Source organism: Penicillium hordei (genome assembly GCF_028827395.1).
Source record: "Penicillium hordei strain IBT 12815 chromosome Unknown utg000005l_segment0_segment0, whole genome shotgun sequence".
Classification (NCBI taxonomy): Eukaryota; Fungi; Ascomycota; class Eurotiomycetes; order Eurotiales; family Aspergillaceae; genus Penicillium; species Penicillium hordei.
This window is the reverse complement of record NW_026623146.1, coordinates 2,877,000-2,897,497: the sequence shown is the minus strand read 5'-3', so window position 1 is coordinate 2,897,497 and position 20,498 is coordinate 2,877,000. Positions and strand designations below refer to the sequence as shown.

The window sequence follows — 20,498 nt, the reverse complement described above, 5'->3', positions numbered from 1 at the left end:
CTTGCCAACTTGGCAGATGTTGAGCGAGGGGTAACAAATATGATCTCTTCTTGCTTCTCTATATAAAATGGCACAATACAGACTCATTCTTCAATCTAGAAGTCTATAATAGAACGCACATGGCCCTTCATCCTTGTAGGCAGGTCGTTCCAATTGACTTCAAGTTGCCTGAAACCCTTTGTCATCCAAAATTGTCTTCAATCCCTCTCTTGGCATCCTCCGGCCATAACATCTGGCGTCTTGCAACTGCAAGAATGGTAGCACTTCCCACACCCAACCACATTATAACTTGCAACACAGTCAGAACCGAAGCGACCCACAAGATAGCCGGTGACTGCAACACCTGCCCGATGCTAATTGTAGCTATAATAAATCCCGTATTGGGGAATACCATAGCCCAATACGCAACCGACATAGGAGGAGCCCCCGTACCTCCAAACATTCTAGTAGAAGCCAAAACACTAATAGCAGCGACGCACAGGTGGAAGAACGCCATCGTCCAAACAAAAATAGCAAAGAACGAAGCAATCACCAGTGCAATATCACTAGTGCTTACAGTGACGTTTTCGGCAGATATGGGATCTGCGTATGAAATTATATATCGCGATGGGAAAGCTTTCACCCCCTCCTTTGCCATTCCAATCAATGCAAGAGCAGTAAAACTCCACGGTCCGACAGCAATAAACATCTGTGGCCGTTTAGCCCGTTCTGGAAGACCGTGTTTGGCAAGGAAATAATGGTATTCGCCGTAAATGAGTAAAGACATGATGAAACCGAAGCCTTGCAATGTAACACCTGCAATGAGAATAGGCAGTGCTTGGTCTCGGGGTTGAGTGCCCGCAATAGATGATGCAATCGTGCCGGAAAGCATGGCTGGGAAAGAGGGCAGTAGCTGGGCGATTGGAAAAGGTTGCTGGCTAGCCATTGTTAGATGGTACAGGTACCAGTTGTGGAATATCGCTGAGAGCGTGGAAATTGCGGTGTAGATCCAGAAGACGATTCGGAGGGCAACCTGGAGCCAGGGGCCGCAGGCGCTCGTTCCGTAACCTTCTGCTCCGAGGATGATAGTCGCGATAGCTAGTAGGAGTGTGGGCGCGTAATAACTTTCGTTGCCATCTCGGAATGACTCTTTGAGGGCGGTTGGTCTAGAAATGAAGCGTACGGCCATACATGCTGTGATCGCGAGAAAGACGGCCAAGTTGAAGATGTAAATAATCTTGCCGATGATCTCCAGTCCGGTAAATTGGTGAGGCGTGCGGGAGAGGAGAACAGCGATGCCTCCAGTAGCCATAGAAATTGAGTACCAACCCCATTTTATCAAACAGAGTCGGTCCTTGAGGGTCACCATATCGTCGAGAATCATTTTGGCTCATTTGAGGTTGGGAGGTGCATACTCGCAACGGATCGAAAAGTTTTCGCCGTATATGTAAGAGAAAAAAAAAATCTACATGGATCACACGATGGATCGATCACTCGACAACCAGTTTCAAATCTAGAAGCAACGGATTTTGTTGGACGAAGTTGGGATCCACAAGTTAGTTGTGTTTCGGCACTTCGGCATGCCGAGCTCGGGACACTCCAAGCTTGTTTTATGTGTCATGTCATTGTTTAAACTTTCTTCAATGGAAAAGGAATACTCTTAAATGGAAAGATAGAATTTGGTGCCGAAACAACGGTCTCTACATCCACACACAAACCCACTCCAACTCGCATTCATCGTTCGGGGTGCCTTACCTACGCTAAGCATTCTCACACGACCTCCTAGATAACACCCTCCTGAACAACGGCCTTGGCGATACGCATACTTAACCAGCATAATTCCTCAAAAGCCGAGAAACGTGGCTCGGTTGGGTGTTGAAGAGGGGGGGGGGGGGCTGTTAGTGCATATCCCATCACCTCATGCAGCTGGGGCTGATAAAAATAGCCAACAGGATAACAGAAGCCATTTCCATGAATATTGTCAAGTCAGAAGCTAACAAAAACAGTGTCACGGCTGAGTTGGGTGGTTCTAGAACATGTAGATCTTAGACTTAATTCCGGGCATTAGGTAATCCCGGGTTCTCCTTGTGGGGTCTTTTTAAGTATACACTAAGGCGATAAAGCCTTTGATATATAAGGATATTTGGCAGCTTGTATGACCTTATTATGTCTTTTTAATACCCCTTTTAGATATTACGAAGGCGGTAAGAAGTATACTTCATATAAGAGACTTTCCTATGTATAATTAGGGGTATCAATCATACCCAGGAAGGTAAGGAAGGGTTGGGTATTTGGCGTGTGGTTTATGTGCCGCCATTAGTCGAACGCTGATATAGCGTCGCGCGACTAGACCGAGTCGGACGATGTCTGCATTGACCTGATAAAAAAAAATGTCAAATTAATGAAAAACACTGGGCAGCTTGGCATCTACAACAACAGTCGAGAAGGATCGAAACAAAAGTACTTCCGGTTAATTAAACCTAATCCGTCGTGATCACTCACGACTATTTTTTATTAAAGAGTCTAGGCTTTGAGAAACATCACATATTAGATTTTAGCGTTAGGCACCTATTTCCAGAAACCTAGAGCAAAGATGGTGCGGCACGAGCTGGTCTTTGCGCGCATCACATTCCCGAGCGATGAAATCGGCCATCAAGAATGGTGGCAGTCAACCTCCACCTTCTGTCAAAGCGTCATAATGCTGACCAGGATCAAACATGGATGTCGCTCCTTCCAACGGAAAATTGAAACATTGCCCGATTCCCACAGTTCAATAATCCACAATGTTAGTATTCGGCCATCCAGCACCAACGCTTTCCAAAGGCACAATAATTAAGAGATAGTTTTTGAGGGCCAAAGCCGGACCCCGTTACAAGAGGCTTCCTCCGCCAGGCTGAGCGCGATAACAACAAAACAAGTCAAAATGAAACACACCAGTTTGCTTGCTACAAAAGCCGGGTGGAACCAACCAGATAATGATTCTGACTCCTTTATCGCCAGTATGCTGACTAGTATTCGTTAATGGTCTCGGCTTGCTTTTTGCAATGTGTTAGCCCTTTTTTTTTTGGCAGTGAACAATATGTGTTTTTTTCCTGGATGTTAAGGAATGTTAAATAGTGACAGGTTGATAAAAACCCCATTCTTATTCCGCATATACCTTGATCGCTGCCATGTTTTGCTGAAATACTTGACATACGCCACGGTTCTTCGGACCCCGCTGATAAGCTCAACCTTGTAACTGAGCTATATTGAAACTGCGAAAGCAATACTGCAATACATTTTGATTCAAATCATCCTTCTCACTCAGAAATTCGAGCACCAAGGTACCAGCAGATTGCGGACTAATCTGACTACCACGAATATGAATGGTGATAAAGTCTTGGGATTATAGAGGGAAATGCCTTGGAGCTATAAAAAAGAGGGATATTAAATAAGAACAAATTAGCACTGACGAGCATTCTTCAAAAGAAGCTCAGTTCCTTCCGGCCAGCCAGAAGAATTCGCCATATCCAAAACCGTCGTACCAGTCTCATCTTTCTGAGTAACATCAACCTGACCACCCTTCTCAATCAACAGCTGTAACAACCTAAGATCACGGTCCTCCACGGCCTGCATGACCGCGTTCCAGTCACGGTAGCATTTATTGGGATCAGCGCCCCTTTCGAGAAGAAACTCGATCATGGCAAAGTTACCATCGTCACATCTCCGGATCGCCTTGACGAGTGGCAAATGCTCACCAGGGGCATTGGGGTCGGCACCAGCCTCGTCCAGAAGATAGCGCACAATAACCCAGTGACACTCGCGCAAGGCTGTTGTCAGTGGTGAGAACACGCCGCCGTTTTTCCACTCTACGCTGGCGCCGGCTGCGATGAGTAGTTTGACGTTTTCTAGTTGGTTTGCCTGGACTGCTTTCTCCATGACACCTTTGTGTGCGGAAAGATCCGTTATACGGGGCAAAATAAGGCGTAGCATGCTCGGCGATTGAGTTGCCATGTATATTGGCCAGTCCTTGCCGCGTAAGTTGGGATCAGCACCATTTGCCAATAGCCATTCCAGCATATCTGGGCGGTTCTTCCGGATGGCAGTTGTCACGGCTGTGTGGCCCTGCTCAGTACGGTCGTTTGGATTGGCGCCTCCTTGGCCCACGAGCCAATGCAGAGCCTCCATATCGTTTTCCTGCACGGCGCACTCGACGATACCTGGTGGTTTGCGGAGATCTGCTCCGGCTGCCACCAAGTCTGGGAGGAAATGAAGACGTTTATGGGTGATACACTTCCAGGCTGGGTACTCAGATGCCATCACGTTGGGGTCAGCGCCGTGATGGAGAAGCAAGGTGAGGATATCTAGGCGGTCATCGCGGATGGCGGAGCAGAGGGGTGTGTATATTCCATCTTTCTTGGAATTCGGGTCCATACCCGCCTGCAGCAGGACGCGTACCGCATCGATATTGTTGACACCCGTCGCTTGCTCCATAAGACCAGGGGTCTTTTTCACATCGGCGCCCCGCGCGAGCAGGATGCGCAAGCAGCCTGGGCGGTGAACAGCGGACCAGAGGACATGCTCGGGTCCTGGCAGGTTTGGATTCGCTTCTTTGTTTAATAAGACTGTCACGATAGATGGCTGATCACTTTGTACAGCTTCGCATAGTGCGGTCTTGCCGTGGTCGTCTTTACGATTGGGGTCAGAGCCGGAATTGAGCAAGGCTTCGATAGCTTGCAGCGGTGCGCGTTTGCGAATCGCTTCGATGAGTAACGTTGTGCCATCGCGCGTTTCCTCTTTCAGATTGACGCCGTGCGCCAGCAGAGTCTCCGTTAGCTTGGCGCTGGCAGCATCGTGACCCGAATAGCTGAGGCTGATATCCTCGGCAGAAGCTGTTGAGTTTGGTTTGGCCGCCCGGTGCGGCAGTTCCTGGTGATCAAAATATGGGGTTTTCGCGGTCTCACGAGGCTGGGGGCTCAAAAAACCATTCAAGGACAGAATGGAGGACATATCATCTGTGATAATTTCGGCTTCTTGGCGAATGCCTTGATTGGGTCGGGAGGCTGTAAATGATTCCTTCGGGGGCACAGATGGCGTCGACCGCATTGAGTCAGGCGACCGATGCTGACTCGATGAGGATCGCTCAGGTTCGATAGACTTGGCCTTGTTTATGCCCATCACAGAGCGGCCTTTGGATACGCGATCGAGCGCGGCCGCTAGGCCAGCATATCCAATGCCTACGGACTCCTCAGGGTGGGCATCTCCGAGCGACCAGTGAAAGGCCATACCACTAATTTGGAGAGTTTCGGTAGTCTTCTTCAGCGACTCATGAATGCGATTGAGGTCATGGCCTGGCCGATTCCATCCTCGCTGAAGCTTTCCCAGTGTCCCGCGATGTTCATACTGAACAAGCTTCAAAATGATCTTGTCAAGTTGTTGGAAGTCGCGGTAGGTGGAGACGAATTTCTTTTCCACCTCTTCAATTATAACATCGGGTAGGGAGCGATTGGCGCCGGCTAGTTCGGTCACTCCGGCTTCAATGGCCCATAACATGCGACAGGTGTCGAGGAAGGTATGGGAAAGTTCGCGAAATCCGTCGGGGAGGTCATTGGTGGTGCTGAGGTAATTCAGCATGTGCACAGAGATCTGGTTGCCTAATTGCGTGGCAAGAGCCGAGATGCTGCAGATGTTATCCTCTGGCTTGGCCGGCATGATTGCAGTGAGAGGCTCACCTAGACAGAGAGGAGAAGGGAATACATAAAGGAGTCAAAAAATGAGAGTGGAGATTACCCAGATAAACATGGGGGGCAATCTGGGGGCCAAATTCGGAGCCAAATCCTCCATCTATACAGTGGGGCCAAATAGCTAGGAACCTTAGAAATTACCGAAAATCTCGATCTGGGCGGTGTCCCATGGGTTTGTCTCCCTTAGTGCATGGTGGACCCATGGTTCAGCTGGATCATTGTATCTGAATCCAACCTTGGGCCGCCTGAAATCACCCAAATGTTTGTCTGTTACAGCGTTTCCCACATGCTTGAAATGGTTCAAACATCAGAAAATAGGAAATAAAGTTATCCAATATCTCCTAGGGACACCGAAAAGGAGAATTCCGCTTAGCCTCCAGTGCGATAAGGGAATGTGGGTTTAGATCGTCACTTAGGTGACTACATGTAGGTGATCGCTGCAGTTGAAACACATACATGCACAAATCGGAAGAACGGTGCATTGAAACCAACTTTAAATATTGGTAGTTGCCCTAGACACGTGGGATAAATGTTATCATTTGGTATCCATTAAACGTATTCTCCTATTCCACTCCCATATCAATATCCCGCCCACGAAACATTCTTGGGATTGGCGTTATCCCGCGCCCCGCTTAGCTTCCCATTGAGTTTCTGTACTGTTTGAAGCCTTAACAAGTGACTAAGATGTTTCACCATTGTTCCCTAATTGTTCCCTAATTGTCCCGCCCCTACTCCGTGGATGATGTCGAATCGGAATCGGAATCTTGAGTATAGCTTCGTCGCAGAACTTAAGACATATCTTTCGCAGTCGCATTCCGAACTTGTTGATTTCACAAGTGTATCGCATTATGAAGTTTGGTGTTCTCAGCCAGCCATAATTGTGGGGCTTTTGTGTATGGCGGGTCACACTGGCCCATCGGACAACGAGCATTTTATTGGTTGAGCAATTTCCTATGGGGTCTTTCTACCTGGCAGAAAACCAGGACATCCAAACCACTTACTGGTTTACTTGCTAGTAAAGCTACAAATTACTTAACCTTCTATATGTACTCTATATATGACTAGAGTGTGTATAGTGTAGAATGAAATGTAAGTTCTACAATCGCTTTTGGTCATCATGATCGGGGTTTTACACGTACCTTATAAAGTATATATTGAAGAGGGGAACGCTCAAGGCTGTATGCTCTGCGGCATACGGGCCGATTCAGCACTCGTAGTTCAGCTTCATACCCGACTTGCATACAAGGGAACCCAGGTGCACTGCCCCGGAAGTGGATTCAGAGAGGTGTAGGAGTGTGTATTCTCAATCTGTATCTATCTGCTACTTGAACTCATAATCTCAATGCTTACATAACAACACATGGTAAAAGAAGAGGCAAGGGCAAATGCGTAGTGGGGAGCCTATTTCCCCACTACAATATCTCTCTCTCTCTCCATATCGATGGTTTCGTATATAGCACTAAGCTGTTTTAAGAGAGAGATAATTTAATCTTAATATATAAGTAAGCAGATCGATATTAATTTATTACCTTATAAACAAATAAAAGGGAAAGTATATATGATGATCAAGGCAGAGGCGGAGAGCCAGGGGGTAATTAATTAACTGCTGAACCGCCCTAGGGCTCGTCCGATGAGCCACTATATCCCGCCGCACACGTGGATAAATCACGATTCTGAGACACAATGCTTTTTGAGTTTCTGGAATACCCCTTCCTTCACCATTCTGCCCGCCAAGCCTGAGTTAATTTTGAATTACACTCTGTAATGCATTTACGATAAAATGCTTGATATTTTATAAACCTATGTATTTCTGAAAGTTCAATTAATAGCGGCCGTTATATAAGAGTAACTATTCGTTCAAAAAAAGAATAATCGAGCCTATATGGCAAATACCATTAAGACCAGGACTTCCTAACTAAGTAGTATATTGTACGCAGTTGTTTATAAAAATATTAGATTACTAGCGCAAACTGATCGGCATGAATTGCATGGACATAATTGTTACGGAGGGGGTAGATACCTGACGCCCCACCCGTCGCCAGCTGATTATCAAAAAATGTATGATATAGGGATTGCTAAAGTGCTGATGCGCTTCACCTCACCGTTATCGCCTAGGTGAAAGAACAGTTCGTTTGTCTCATGAGGAAAGCTTTGTAAGATCTGTGCCTTATCTGGAGTACATGATAGAGATCGGTAGTTATATTTTGCCGTTGCTCTACCGTTTTTCTAAGATAGTTAGGAATCGTGAATATACTTTATCAGCTGGAATCAGCTGCAGAATCCGTGGTAGCGGCGTTGTGTGACACCCGGCCGTTTGAACCTCTCACGAGTGGGTTCGAAGATATCTCGACTGATCGCGGGAGTTTGCCACCTAAGGTGGCTTGTGATCAATACTATATTGCGATGGTAGTATAATGTAGTTGACTATCTATCTTTCTAGATCTAACCTTTACAGTTATACTATTTTTATTGTCTATATTTGGAATCTTCTTTCGAATTCAAGGATATTGCCTCCCCTACAAAGCCAAGCAATTCCCAGCTCCTAATTTCCGAGCCACTGTTAGATGTGCACTGCTGTGCACCTGGTGTTTTCTTACCGCATCCCGACGCTGTTAATCAACTTTTCCGGGACCAAAACAACTTAACTTCCTGCCAAGGTGTCACCATTATAAAGATATCGCCTGAAATCGTCGTCAAGTTTGGTGCATCTATCATTATTGTCGAGGCTAAGAGTACGATTTATGTGACGCATAATAAAGGGGTTCCGATGCCCTAAGGTTTCGCATACTATACGCACAGTCCAATTAATCGTGATATTGACGATCCCGGAAGCCTTTTATTGCCGGCAAAACACTCCATATAGCTGGAGACTCTTTTATCGTTCCCACGAAAGACTATTCAATTCTAAGCGGGACTTAACACGGCTCTCATCGAAGTCCATCAAAACAGGGTGCCAAAACGGCATATCAAAAGATTCCTTGGTGGAATGCTTCAACAATCCTACCGCATCTTGTTTGCACATAATGATCTCCAGCCTCAGAAAATCATGATAAAAGATGGAAGTATGGTCGCTATTATAAACTGAGACCCGGGGGGGTTGATATCCGGAGTACTGGATTTTGGTAAGGCTCTACTTATATGGGGCTGGAAGAGTGAATGGACAGACTACGTGGTGCAAATTCTTCAATTATATCACGCTGAATTCTTCATGTACTCTTTGATGGAGAAGCTATTGATTTAGCTGGCCGGCAGTACAGTCTATTCTGAGCTATATACAGCTAGAAGAGATAGATATATTCCCTAGCTCATGATATAAACTAGGAGGCAAACAATGAGCAAAAAGAGGAGACAGGAAGGAAAGATGAAAGTTACCGATTGTTTAATGACGCCTACAAGCCTGTAGCAAAAACCGAAGCTTGACTTTGAGGTTCTATAAATCAAATATTAGCGCACATTACGTGTCGGCGTCGTTGCTGAGCATGGTCTAGAAGAGAAAAATCTACAATACATACGAAGATGAAACAAAACGTCGGATAGGTGGTAAGCACTGATCCTATTTCCAAAGCACAAACGGCGATATCATCCTCATCGTAATGACTCAAAGTATATACGGTATCAAAAATTAAGAGGAACGAACGTCAAGTTTGTCATTGTTATTGAAAATCTGCTTGGTCAAGTCGAAGCTTGAGGGATAATATTGACCTGACTACCATGGATATTCCAGTCGACCGCCCAGACAGGGCACTGCATTATCACCTTCAAGCCGGAACCATGATACGATATTCTGGGCAGATTTGGAGAAGTTCTTGCCGCCTGTTGAAAAGCATCTGGCAAACAAACAGGAATGACACCGATCAGCTTGGTTCACCTTAGAACCTTGAAGTGTTTAGAATGTGATCCGCCCACTCCTATGTGCCGATCCAGGTCAAGCATAGCCAAATAGGGACACTTTGATGATCTTCAAGTATGGCATCGAGACGGCTCTTGTCTTTGTTTTCGATGTAGTTGATAGGGACTTTAGAGCTTCTCGCCATCGTAACCTTTATGGCGCACAGTATGACGGCTCCCTCCGTGAATCGCTTTTCAAGCTATGGTCAGCGACCGGCGATTAAATCATAACTAGGCTTCATACCGTTTCCATATAAGCACCTTGAATTGGTTACCAATACATACGGCCAGAGGGCGTGGAGTGCAGGTCTTCTGGCGAGAAGAAGCTGACAATTCTTACCAGAGATGAAGATGAATATTTTTTTGTCTTTTCCTGAAATATCTTCTGTTATGGAATTCTCCTGAACTGAAAATCATGATATCTATGGAGCTTTCACAAAATGAGAAATTATAAACATTGAAATCCCGACAGAAACGCTGCTGAGGAAGACATCGAAAGACATGGCCGTTATACTGAACATAGATAATGATAGAAGCTCTTAAGAAAGCGAGTCAATGCCTGCTCGCTTCACATGATTGATGATAGTACTGCAAGTTTCGTGGAAGCGAGCTTCAGTGATGTTCAACTGAGGATCACTGACGGCGTACAGCTCTTTTTCTTTAAGATCAATAAAGGCCTCAAGCGCCAAAACAGTGGATAACTCCCGAAGCATTATACAGAGAGCAAGATAAGGCGTAAACATGGCACCCCGAGTATTGGCGACAGAGAAGTTATCCTCCAGTGTAGCAATAAAGTCACTGGTGTTATCAAACTCGGCTCGTCGGGTATTGAGAAATCTCATCATAGCAGGTTTCAGAGCCCTATGATGCTTACCGCTGAAGTGCTTTTTGGTATTCGCCATAAAGGTGTCCGCCAAATACACATCGTTGCCGTAAGCGCGAATCTCAAGATAGAAGTCGTTGCTTATGCTCAATTCGAGCCATCTGGCGACTTGGCACGAAAGCTCGTGCCATTGCTGTCTGGCGGCATCACTGCGCGACGGGCGGGGCAAGTTTGCGTCGATCAAGTGGTGGAGATTGTGGTCTGTTAAGATGTTCACCACTTCGTCGTACCAATCATCGAAATCCTCTGCGTCTTCGAGGCGAGGCGAGAGCTTGGGCAACACGACCGGGTCAACATCGGGTAGACCCGTAGCTTGGTCGACTGAAACTTGATACCAGTTGCGGTCGCGTGACGCGCCTTGGCTTCCGATGCTCCCATTTGTCCCGTTGCCGTTGGGAGAAGTGAACATGGCCGAAGCCTCGCGCCCAGGGCGCTGAATAGATTCAGATGGAATTATGGCGAGGGATTAGGGGCACTTCTAATAATTTGATGAGGCTGATAACAGCAGGTGAGTCGCAGTTCAACAGTGGGGGTATGTTGTAATTGAAAAGACTTTGAACGAACATTAGATTTTTAAACCGATCTCCGATAGTGTGATGGCAATGTGGCTGAAACATGACAAATGAGGATGAGAGGAGATCGGGATTGTCTTACCCACAGAAAATCAAGCACCGCGTGTCCAACCAACTTTCAGTCTGGGGAGAAATCCAGTCGGTGACAGGTAAGATTATTATTTTATTTTTCACGACGTGTAACATTTCAGAATGGGCCGTAAATCCGAAGCAATATGAACCTCGCTTGGGGGGTCCCAATTTTCGCTATTTTAGCCCTCTCTCACGCATACCAGGTTTTTCCTCCGTCGATAACGTATATTTCACCATGGCAGTCATATATATCACGAAATCTCACGGTTATGACCGCTGGGCTCAAGTGCAACGCGTGGACTGACGGATTTAAGTGGGCCCCAACGCGTAATGTTATACAGTAAGTTTACCACACAATTATCACAACTATACCCGACTATTTATAGCGAAGGGTCTATCTTTTGATAGACTTGGCCTTAAGTTTAGAGTCGAGATGGAAGTAAAGGCGAAGGGAAATAGACCAGATTCTAATAGAAACTTTTCTCGCGCAATCTTCACTAATATCTAACTTTACTTCTTCAACGTAATGTACTTGGTCCATTCGCTCTTTAGTTAAACTGTTCATTAGAGGAAGAGGTTGCAATTGGATTAAACAAACCTCTTCCCGTCATGTATATCAGCGCTGGTTCATATATCGTGCCCCAATTTTAACTTAAAGGGGTAGTCCAACTATATGATTCAATGTTATCCATAGATGCTTTTTCCATTTCTCGTAACATAGATACTCTTGAGGTTGGTTCCGAACCTTGGCGCCGAAAAGCGGGTAGACCCGCACCGAAGTATATAAATCCCGTGGGATAGAGCAAATCCAATATAGGTTAACCTACTTTTGATCTTGTAGATCCTTTAGATGGCTGAAAGCTATGGCCTGCAATAAACCCGCAACCAATAAGGTCCGGGTGGGTCATTCTGACCTGATTTCCCCCAATTCTTGGATCCACGTGTAGGACCATCCCATACATGCTTGTTTGTTAGTATTGAATATATCATGAGTCTTCCTTTGCTTGGTCTCCCTCCCCTCCTTACTGGTAGTCTTTGCAACACAAAGACACTTGCATGATAGATAGTGGCGAAAGAAGCCAACTCCGTAAAATTGATCGAGCGAAGCGCGCAAATTTAACTGCAGTTGGTTAAGTAGGAGATGAGGCATCTGTTATTGCGCACATCATACTCAACTTGCAGACTACGTAGGCACAGCGCGTAACGATTGATAATTTGTAGGTATCGTAATATATCTCACTGAGTACTAGCAGATTTCGTCCTGAGCTAAGGAACGCATCAGACCGTCGTGATGATTGTACTCTAGCCTAAACCACTGTGGTATACATCGTGCATTGCATATTCTGCATCCTCCCATATCTTATACCCAACCATTACCGATTCCAAGGCTCGATCTCACAAAATGGCGTCCAAGGAGTGAGTTTCGGCATTATCACCAATGCCAAAAACAATAGTCGACTGTTAATCTCCTGTAGTAGTTCTGCGTCCACATCTGTGGTGGCATTAAGGCTCGCGCAACTTGTCAACTCTACGACAAGAAACGCACCAGTCTCCCAATAAACTTCGTTTGTTGTTTAACTGAGGTAGTTATAGCGGTTGTCGCGCGACTTGGGTAATTCTCGGCCATTTATCACACTATCTATGGCGCAGTCCTTTTCTACCCCGGCAGCATATCCTGTGCTGTATATCCCTCATTATGGTTTAGACAAGTACATACGACCATAGGGTGTGGAAAATAGGGCTTCCCGTCCGCTCAGCCGTACTCAAGCCACACGCCGGTGAGTTAGTAGTTGGGTGGGTGACCACCAGCGAATCCTCACTGTTGTATGTTTTTTTCCCGCTGTTTTTGTGATAGTTAATATATCCTGTGAAAAGAAAGAAGCATTTCATGAGCGAGATACGAGACGCAAGTGCAGTTCTTGTGAATGGGTTTAGCGTGAACGAAGTTGGTTCCATTCGAACAAAAACCATTATTCAAGATCGAGAGTCAATCATAAGCAACCTTAAATTGACTAAAACTAAAATAACCAGGAACCTTTGTTGAAAAAAGCAACTGGTTAAGTCCATGATAACCCGATATGAAACCAAATCCCGGGCTTCTCAAAGTAACATTGCCCATCCCGCCACATGTCTCTGTTCAGCCCCCAAGATTCCTATGTATCACCTGCTGGGTAACCAGTCACAGCTATAACGCTGAGGCATACTGGTTTGTCTCAGTGTGCTTTTTCAAGTGGGCGTCGGGAAATTGGAAGACTGGGCTCCTCGCTAGGAGAACACCCTCCGCCAGGCTTTGCGACTGTAAGGAATTAGTCCAGATCATCGCTGCGACCGGCTGGCACAGCGTTGATCTGGTACTTCTTCCAGGATTGAGAAAGTGATCAGTTAATTGTATGACCTTTTTTGGGACTAAGATAATGGCATACCCAGTGTTATTTTCGCTAAGCCCGTCCGCTGGCTCGGGGGAGACGGCGGGGAGAGTGACGGTCTCTAGGGATGAGAAAACGACTGGAGGCGTGGACCCACCAATATCAAAGGAGTCGTTTATATTTGGGAATGCCCCTGGGAAATTCCAGAGTACGAAGGAGGTATCGGAGAGGTCGTCGCTAAAGTCGAGTTAATGATTTTATTCTCATTTTGTTTGCTTGGAGTTGCATCCCTAGAGATGGGCACCCAACCTGGAGTGGTCCACTAGAAAGTCAGTGGTTTGGTTAGGTATATATATATCTTGGACCGGCTACTTGATATTAGCTAAAGTTACTGCCAATCAATCATAGCAGGATGTACCTGTAGTGGTAGCAGCCAATGCCACAATAAGAGATACAATAGTGAACAGTATAATAATATATCAACTACCAATTTAAGTTGAACTGAGAATATAGATAGGGAATAGCCCAACGACGTAAGATAATTTGCGTTTTTATAGAACCTGTGGTTATAGTGATATGAAGCTCGTGTGCCGTAGGCTGTATATAGGCGACGATATCTGATTATAAGTTATACTCAATAACCCAACGTTGGGATAGACCTGTCCTAAGATACGAAGTGAAGTAATTGTGAATATTTGAGCGAGAACAAGAGATCCTTGGTCAAGCTGTGACCCATCTATAATATCGTAGCTTGGAGAGCCTCACGCATACATTCCTGCCACCTTATGATAATACTCTAGTTCCCTGTGCTCTTAAGATCGGTAGTTTCTAGATCTACTTATGCTAGATATCCAGTCGACAGAGATGAGAGCTGCTACGAAGGGGGGCTACCGCATCACATTGTATGGTGAGATATCGGAGCTTTTCCCGCTAGAATCAAGTATCCCCTGGGAGGTTGATTAATTTTATCAAATGATCTTTCTAGTAAAGCTGTAAGGCCCTCAAGTTCATTTGGGGTTCCCCAGTCGAAGTTCAAAACATAACGTCCTATAGGCTCAGCCTTGTCTTATATACGAGCCAGTTTACGGCGATGTTACACAAAAAGGTTCGCTTCCAGCAAGCAGTTTTTGAGCTTGCCTATTTGGATGACCTACGGTAATATCCAATAAAATGAAATAGGCGCACAACCAAGTGACTCGATTTGTAAGCAGTGCTAGGATCCATAAGTTCAAAATCTCGTGTAATTAACTCAATGAACCGTTCCTTGTATATGACCGAAGGTAAGAGTCCACATAATAGCACAACAGTGGGCTCTCCAGTAAGAGACTAACTTCCGATATGGTTTGCAAGAAATACGTTAGAAACTTGATTGTATGTCCCGTCGTTAGGACATACGACTGGACTGAAGTAAAACCGGCTCTCGAGATCCTCGGTTTAACGGCTGGCAAACTGAATATCGAGGGATAGCAGTGTTAGAGGCGAATAAAGCGGCAGGTAGAACTGACAAGACATTGCCTGCTCACTAAGGTGTGTAGAAATACGAATTCTATAAGAGAGTCTGACAATGTAGGAGATCCTGCGGTTCTCTCCTTTCATACGCGATCATACTCCGAGCTATGATTATCTCTCACTAGCATCATAGCACATACGACCATAGGGTGTGGAAAACAGGGCTTCCCGTCCGCTCAGCCGTACTTAAGCCACACGCCGGTGAGTTAGTAGTTGGGTGGGTGACCACCAGCGAATCCTCACTGTTGTATGTTTTTGTTTTGTTCAATCATGCTCATTCACGTCTCTCTCTTTCTTATTATTTAATGTGTTTTGTCCATGGTGTTTGTTAGGTGGGGCAATCGACGTACGGGCATATTTCCTCTATTGGCCAGACATACCCGTCTGCGGTATTGCTCGGCCTAATGTATCTACCCGGCGGTATCTGAAGTTATATAAAGGGAGGCTTCTTCCCCGAATATAACAGTAGAAACCAAGCTTCAGGAAATAATCCTTTTATTCACGATGTCTAGAAAGTTGAGAAATAACTAGTAAGCCTAGAGGGCCAAGGAGGCCTTGAGAAACCCCTATGCGTAATTTCGAACACTTGCACCCACCGAAGTGAGTCCTAACTCCGAATCCTAGGAAGCTGAATCCTTGGGATCGCAATAATTGAAACAGAAGACTAGCTGAGGTCAAAGAGGTAATGCGGTTAGGCGAAGGGCGAGACGTACTAGAAAGCGAAAAGGAACGCAGGGGACCTAATAGAGCTCGGCGCGAAGCTGAACCTAGCCTGAACCTCCATGGACCCTAGGAGATTCGCCTCAACCACCACCCACAGTGAACCTCCAGTGCAGCGCGCCTTTCCTAATATAGATGGATAAAATTGATGAATCGTCCTAATCATTTACGCTTGTTTTGATCCGCTATCCTAATATTATTTCAATTTCTTAGTTCCAACCTACTGAAACCTTGGTCGCTGGTGACTGCTACTTCCTAGATGGATGTGTGCATATATATATATGCAAAGATGACGAGCGTTCAGAGGGAGGGTAGTATACTAGACGTTAATAATATATAAATATTATTACTATATTTCCTATGAAATTGCATATTTAAAGATCCTATTTTTGTTGTATGAAACTAATATGAATAGTACGCATTGATTAATTGACATGTATGGGGTGGGAGACGAATCACGAAAACATTTGCGGCGTGGTGGCTGTATATAGATAGCCCTGTATTGCCCGCTTATATAAGGTCCGTGGGCAATATCCACCCGCCTGTCTATAGACCATGTCGTAGTCTAGCACTATGTATTATATGATATAGGGCAAGGGGGAGTTTACCCGACAAGTTGAAAAAAATTAAAAACATACAACAGTGAGGATTCGCTGGTGGTCACCCACCCAACTACTAACTCACCGGCGTGTGGCTTGAGTACGGCTGAGCGGACGGGAAGCCCTATTTTCCACACCCTATGGTCGTATGTATCATATAACTTGATTGAGAAGACCATATACCTCAACTGGTTTAGAATCACTTGTAAGCCTAGCATCGTGTGGCCGGGGCGATAGGGGTGAGTGCACTATAGATAGGGTGAGAATAAGGGCTGCTGCGCTGATCCCCTCAGGTGTGACATAGAGCGTGATATGATTAGATTACAAGTTACACCTCGGACACTTAATAGCTTGGCTATCTTTTGCTAAGTACCCGCATACTAAAGCATGGTATACCCGAAACTTGTGAATAATCGCTAAGTCGGTTACCAGTGATAAACAGTTCCGAGGATTGTACAGGCAACCTAATTGTAATGCCAATGTTAAAATTTCGAGGAAAGAGGGCACAATAAGATGCCTCACATTTTTCTTGGCCTACATTGCCAAGGAACACAGCACATCGGGGGCGGGGGCTGATACAGCATGCTGAGTTATCCTACAGCGAGCGGAATGATTCGAAATACAATATACTGGTACACCGAATGCATTTCAGGCTAGTATAATTAATTTCCCACGCGATTGATACCAATACCAGAGCTAAGGACAGGACCTTTTTCACGCCGGAAATGTCAAGAGAAATTGAACCCAGTGACCCCACAGAAGTCAGCCCTGGGGTGCATATAGACGACGCCGTCATCCTGCACCGGCTTAGGCGGGAAATCACGAGGCGACGATCTACCATGTTGATCATAAAGCCTGGTCATGTTCCTGCCCTTCGATGGGTTAAATGTACGCGGTATTAGTAGCCCTAGAGCTTTTTCCTAGTAATGAGAGCATAAGATAACGGTATCGGGTCTCACTTGGGTAGATAAAAGCTACGTCAGAATATCAGAATTGCTAACTAGAAACCAAAAACTTCACTCTTTGTAGAGAAAGCAATTGAGGCTGGCTAAAGATCATCGCTCATGCTGAGATTCTGGGGCGCTGATCGACAGCCACATACAATCAAGGCTGAATCCTTGCCTACCCCCAGAAGAAAACTTGCCCCAGGTAACCCTGCACTGTTTTTTCCTGTTCGGGACGGGGCCGTAGGGACGTAGGGGTATAAATAGGAGACAATATCCCCTCCGCTTCATTCTCATCATCACACAATCATCAGCCAAATCAGTCCAACCTATCTCAATCTCCAACCCCTGGCTATTGTTCAATATGCGCATCATTTCCATATTTGCTGCCCTCCTAGCCGTTGCCTTCGCTTCCCCCAATCTAGAAGCCAGACAGCAGGGCGAAAGCTGTGAGGTATGTATCATAGTTGACCGTCAGTCAGGTGTGCAAGACATCTGACATATTGATAGGTCGTCCACGGAGCTTCATGCGCGTCCAAGTGAGTACTTTTGAACAGTAGGAAATCGACTCAAGAGGTCCTAATATCCATAGGGGCTTGGTCCAGTGTGGTTCTTCTTCCGGGAATGTCCGGGCCTGCTGTGTATGTTCTCTTAATCCCGACTACTATTGCTGCGAGCGGGAATTTCTAACTGCCGCAGAAACGCTGCTACTAAACGTCTTTCGTGGTGTGGAAGGAGCCAAGGATTGCCGCCTGATGAACAGTCCCAGCAAGTCAACACTGGATTACATGGCAATGAATGTCTCTAGGTAGATATACTTAGGATCAATATCAAACCACACACATAAAGTGTACGAAAAGCGGACGGAAAGTAGTCATAGAATAACTCCTCTGGATACTGTGTGTGCCCTTCATTGTGGGACATTTCGATTTTCTCCATTATGTTTGGTCAGAAGCGTACTTGCGCTACACATCTATTTAGTTCTAGTTACGAATACACAGCTATGGCATCATGGACGAAGACAGTAGTTGGCAGACTGAAAGTCTAGTTAAATTTGGAGCCGTGGACGTACGTCCGCCTGAGTTTCAAATCTCCAGCAGGCCTAAAAACTTAGCCTTCTGGTCACCTAAGCCTGATGTAACTACTATTCTCTTTAGTCTAGATCAATGGCAAGACCACGGTCACAGGACCCGTACCTGCGACCATCGGAACGTATTTCTGTGATTGATCCAACATCGTATTAAGCATTCGCGTATAGGTACGACAAGAAACATTACCCTCTTGCCAAAAAGATGGGATTACCTTTCCTCTGGTGACCAATAGCCATAGAGCGTTACATTAAAAGGGCCATCTAGCTAGGGCTTAGTCTAGAATTCACCTTATTCTGTGGAATATGTTAAACTCATTCCCGAGCCGTTAAGGTCCCAACTTTATTTAAGAAACGCTGGTTTACCCAAGGCCTAGAGGGTAGTGTTAGGGATTTCCTCAGTAAGTTTTGGTTATAACTCCAAGTGTTTGGGACGCTGAAGTTAGTACGCGACGATAAAGCATGGATAGATTTGGATAGACGTTAGTTGGTTTATGACAGACAAAGAATGGAATAAGAAATGCCTCGAGTGGATGACACTGGGCTTCAGCGGCTTTAAGAGGAGGCGAGGGTAATGGATGAGCGGAACAATCGTTAGCAAGGCACGAGGCGGAAGAAAACGCAAGGCTTGAAAGACAGGAGGCGCTAGAGGCGGAGAGGACTTCATAGGTGTGAACTGCTTTTCTCGGAATCAGTAAAATAGTAAATAAGAGAATCTACATCCATTTGGTATGTGATAAACCACTCACTTCATCGGATCCATATATGCCAGAAAATTCCGGTGTGGTTTAAAGAGATTAACAGACCTCTAGGCCACTAGCGCTGCCCCCCCCCCCCCCCCCCCGCGGAGGCTCACAATAGTCTGGTGGCCCGGAAAGCTTGTCAGCTACCAATTGCTGTATAGCAGGAGAGGGGGTTATTTGAGTGTAAAAGATAGTTTGAGGTAGTTTACTTTAAAATGAAATTTTCGGCTAGTTTTAACCTGCTATATCCTAATATAACGTGTTTTTCTGTTTGGAAGCTAAGAATGAGGTAAATAATAAGTATATCCATTCAAATCACTCCATTTAGCTTTTAGTCCGGCTTAATAGGATGCTTATAGATATAACGACTTGTAATTACTTAAGACGCGGGGATACATAATAAAGAACCTAGCCTTTTATGCCGAGTATAAAATATTTGGCTCCACTCCGGCTTGATTAGATACTAAATTATCACGGATATAACGCCTAGTATGTATCTGCCGAACGTGCGGGGATATAAAATAGGGAAGTTGGCTTTCTAAGCCTAACCAAACTCTATAGACTTTATATGGCACTATGTCCTATATTATCTTATTATGGCTAGGAATAAATGAGTGGTTTGGAAGTGTTAGAATAATCGTGTTCTAACTGTTTGTTCGCATTACTAGGCACTGAAGCTTAAATGTGATAGAAGCCGGCAAGTGGCCTAAAATTACTACTTGGTCATTCATCACGAAAATGGAGAGCGAGCGGGGCTATTAGTGCCATTAGTGTTAGCGATGTGTATGATACGTAAGCTGGTAGCATTAGTAGGTGCTTTCGTATACATGATCATAGTAATGCACCAGATAGACCGCCGGTAGAGCCTATCAACTACACACAAGCTTAGTGTTTGCTATACAGTTTGTTTCAATCCAAACTATATAAACTAGCTCGCTTCGAGGTTCCTATCGCTTCCTGTTGAGAAACCCAGGAATATCAGAAGGGCACTTCGATTGTAAATATAAATCGAGTCATGTTCCGTGTCTCCACATTTCTATAGGGAACGAGAGAGTATAAGGCGGGGGAAGCAAGTCGATGGAAATGAAGAAAACGAATTTTGTATCTCAAATGTTATACTACTTTTTTTGCCTATCTGTATTGTGGAGACGATATGTGGGCGCCGGCTTGATGATACCAACTACCAAAATAGAAGGTCGAGGTTTCCAACAGAAGATTAAGCACCCATTTTTAAAGGTAAAGAACAAAAAGTCCAAAGTTCCACCATAGTCCCTCAAACTAACAAATTAAAACAAATACCCTAAAAACAAAAACATACAACAGTGAGGATTCGCTGGTGGTCACCCACCCAACTACTAACTCACCGGCGTGTGGCTTAAGTACGGCTGAGCGGACGGGAAGCCCTGTTTTCCA

The 20,498-nt window shown here is 45.3% G+C and overlaps 5 protein-coding genes across 5 annotated transcripts; 2 read left to right on the top strand and 3 right to left on the bottom strand.

Annotated features, from left to right (window-relative positions):
- Window positions 1–181: 181 nt before the first annotated feature.
- On the bottom strand, window positions 182–1,363 carry N7537_010021 (tellurite-resistance/dicarboxylate transporter family protein; the record flags this gene model as incomplete). Its single annotated transcript, XM_056901075.1, has 1 exon — window positions 182–1,363. One exon carries the CDS (start codon window positions 1,361–1,363, stop codon window positions 182–184), a length of 1,182 nt encoding a protein of 393 aa, XP_056749743.1.
- Window positions 1,364–3,420: 2,057 nt separating this feature from the next.
- On the bottom strand, window positions 3,421–5,670 carry N7537_010020 (ankyrin repeat domain-containing protein; the record flags this gene model as incomplete). Its single annotated transcript, XM_056901074.1, has 1 exon — window positions 3,421–5,670. One exon carries the CDS (start codon window positions 5,668–5,670, stop codon window positions 3,421–3,423), a length of 2,250 nt encoding a protein of 749 aa, XP_056749742.1.
- Window positions 5,671–8,688: 3,018 nt separating this feature from the next.
- On the top strand, window positions 8,689–8,943 carry N7537_010019 (uncharacterized protein; the record flags this gene model as incomplete). The annotated part of the gene is made up of 2 exons (XM_056901073.1): window positions 8,689–8,764; window positions 8,789–8,943. The coding sequence occupies 2 exons, from the start codon at window positions 8,689–8,691 to the stop codon at window positions 8,941–8,943; spliced, it is 231 nt and encodes a 76-aa protein (XP_056749741.1).
- A 1,186-nt stretch (window positions 8,944–10,129) lies between these two features.
- N7537_010018 (uncharacterized protein) lies at window positions 10,130–10,882 on the bottom strand (the record flags this gene model as incomplete). The annotated part of the gene is made up of 1 exon (XM_056901072.1): window positions 10,130–10,882. The coding sequence occupies one exon, from the start codon at window positions 10,880–10,882 to the stop codon at window positions 10,130–10,132; it is 753 nt and encodes a 250-aa protein (XP_056749740.1).
- A 6,737-nt stretch (window positions 10,883–17,619) lies between these two features.
- Window positions 17,620–18,067, top strand: N7537_010017 (uncharacterized protein; the record flags this gene model as incomplete). The annotated part of the gene is made up of 3 exons (XM_056901071.1): window positions 17,620–17,709; window positions 17,766–17,794; window positions 17,848–18,067. The coding sequence occupies 3 exons, from the start codon at window positions 17,620–17,622 to the stop codon at window positions 18,065–18,067; spliced, it is 339 nt and encodes a 112-aa protein (XP_056749739.1).
- Window positions 18,068–20,498: the final 2,431 nt, after the last annotated feature.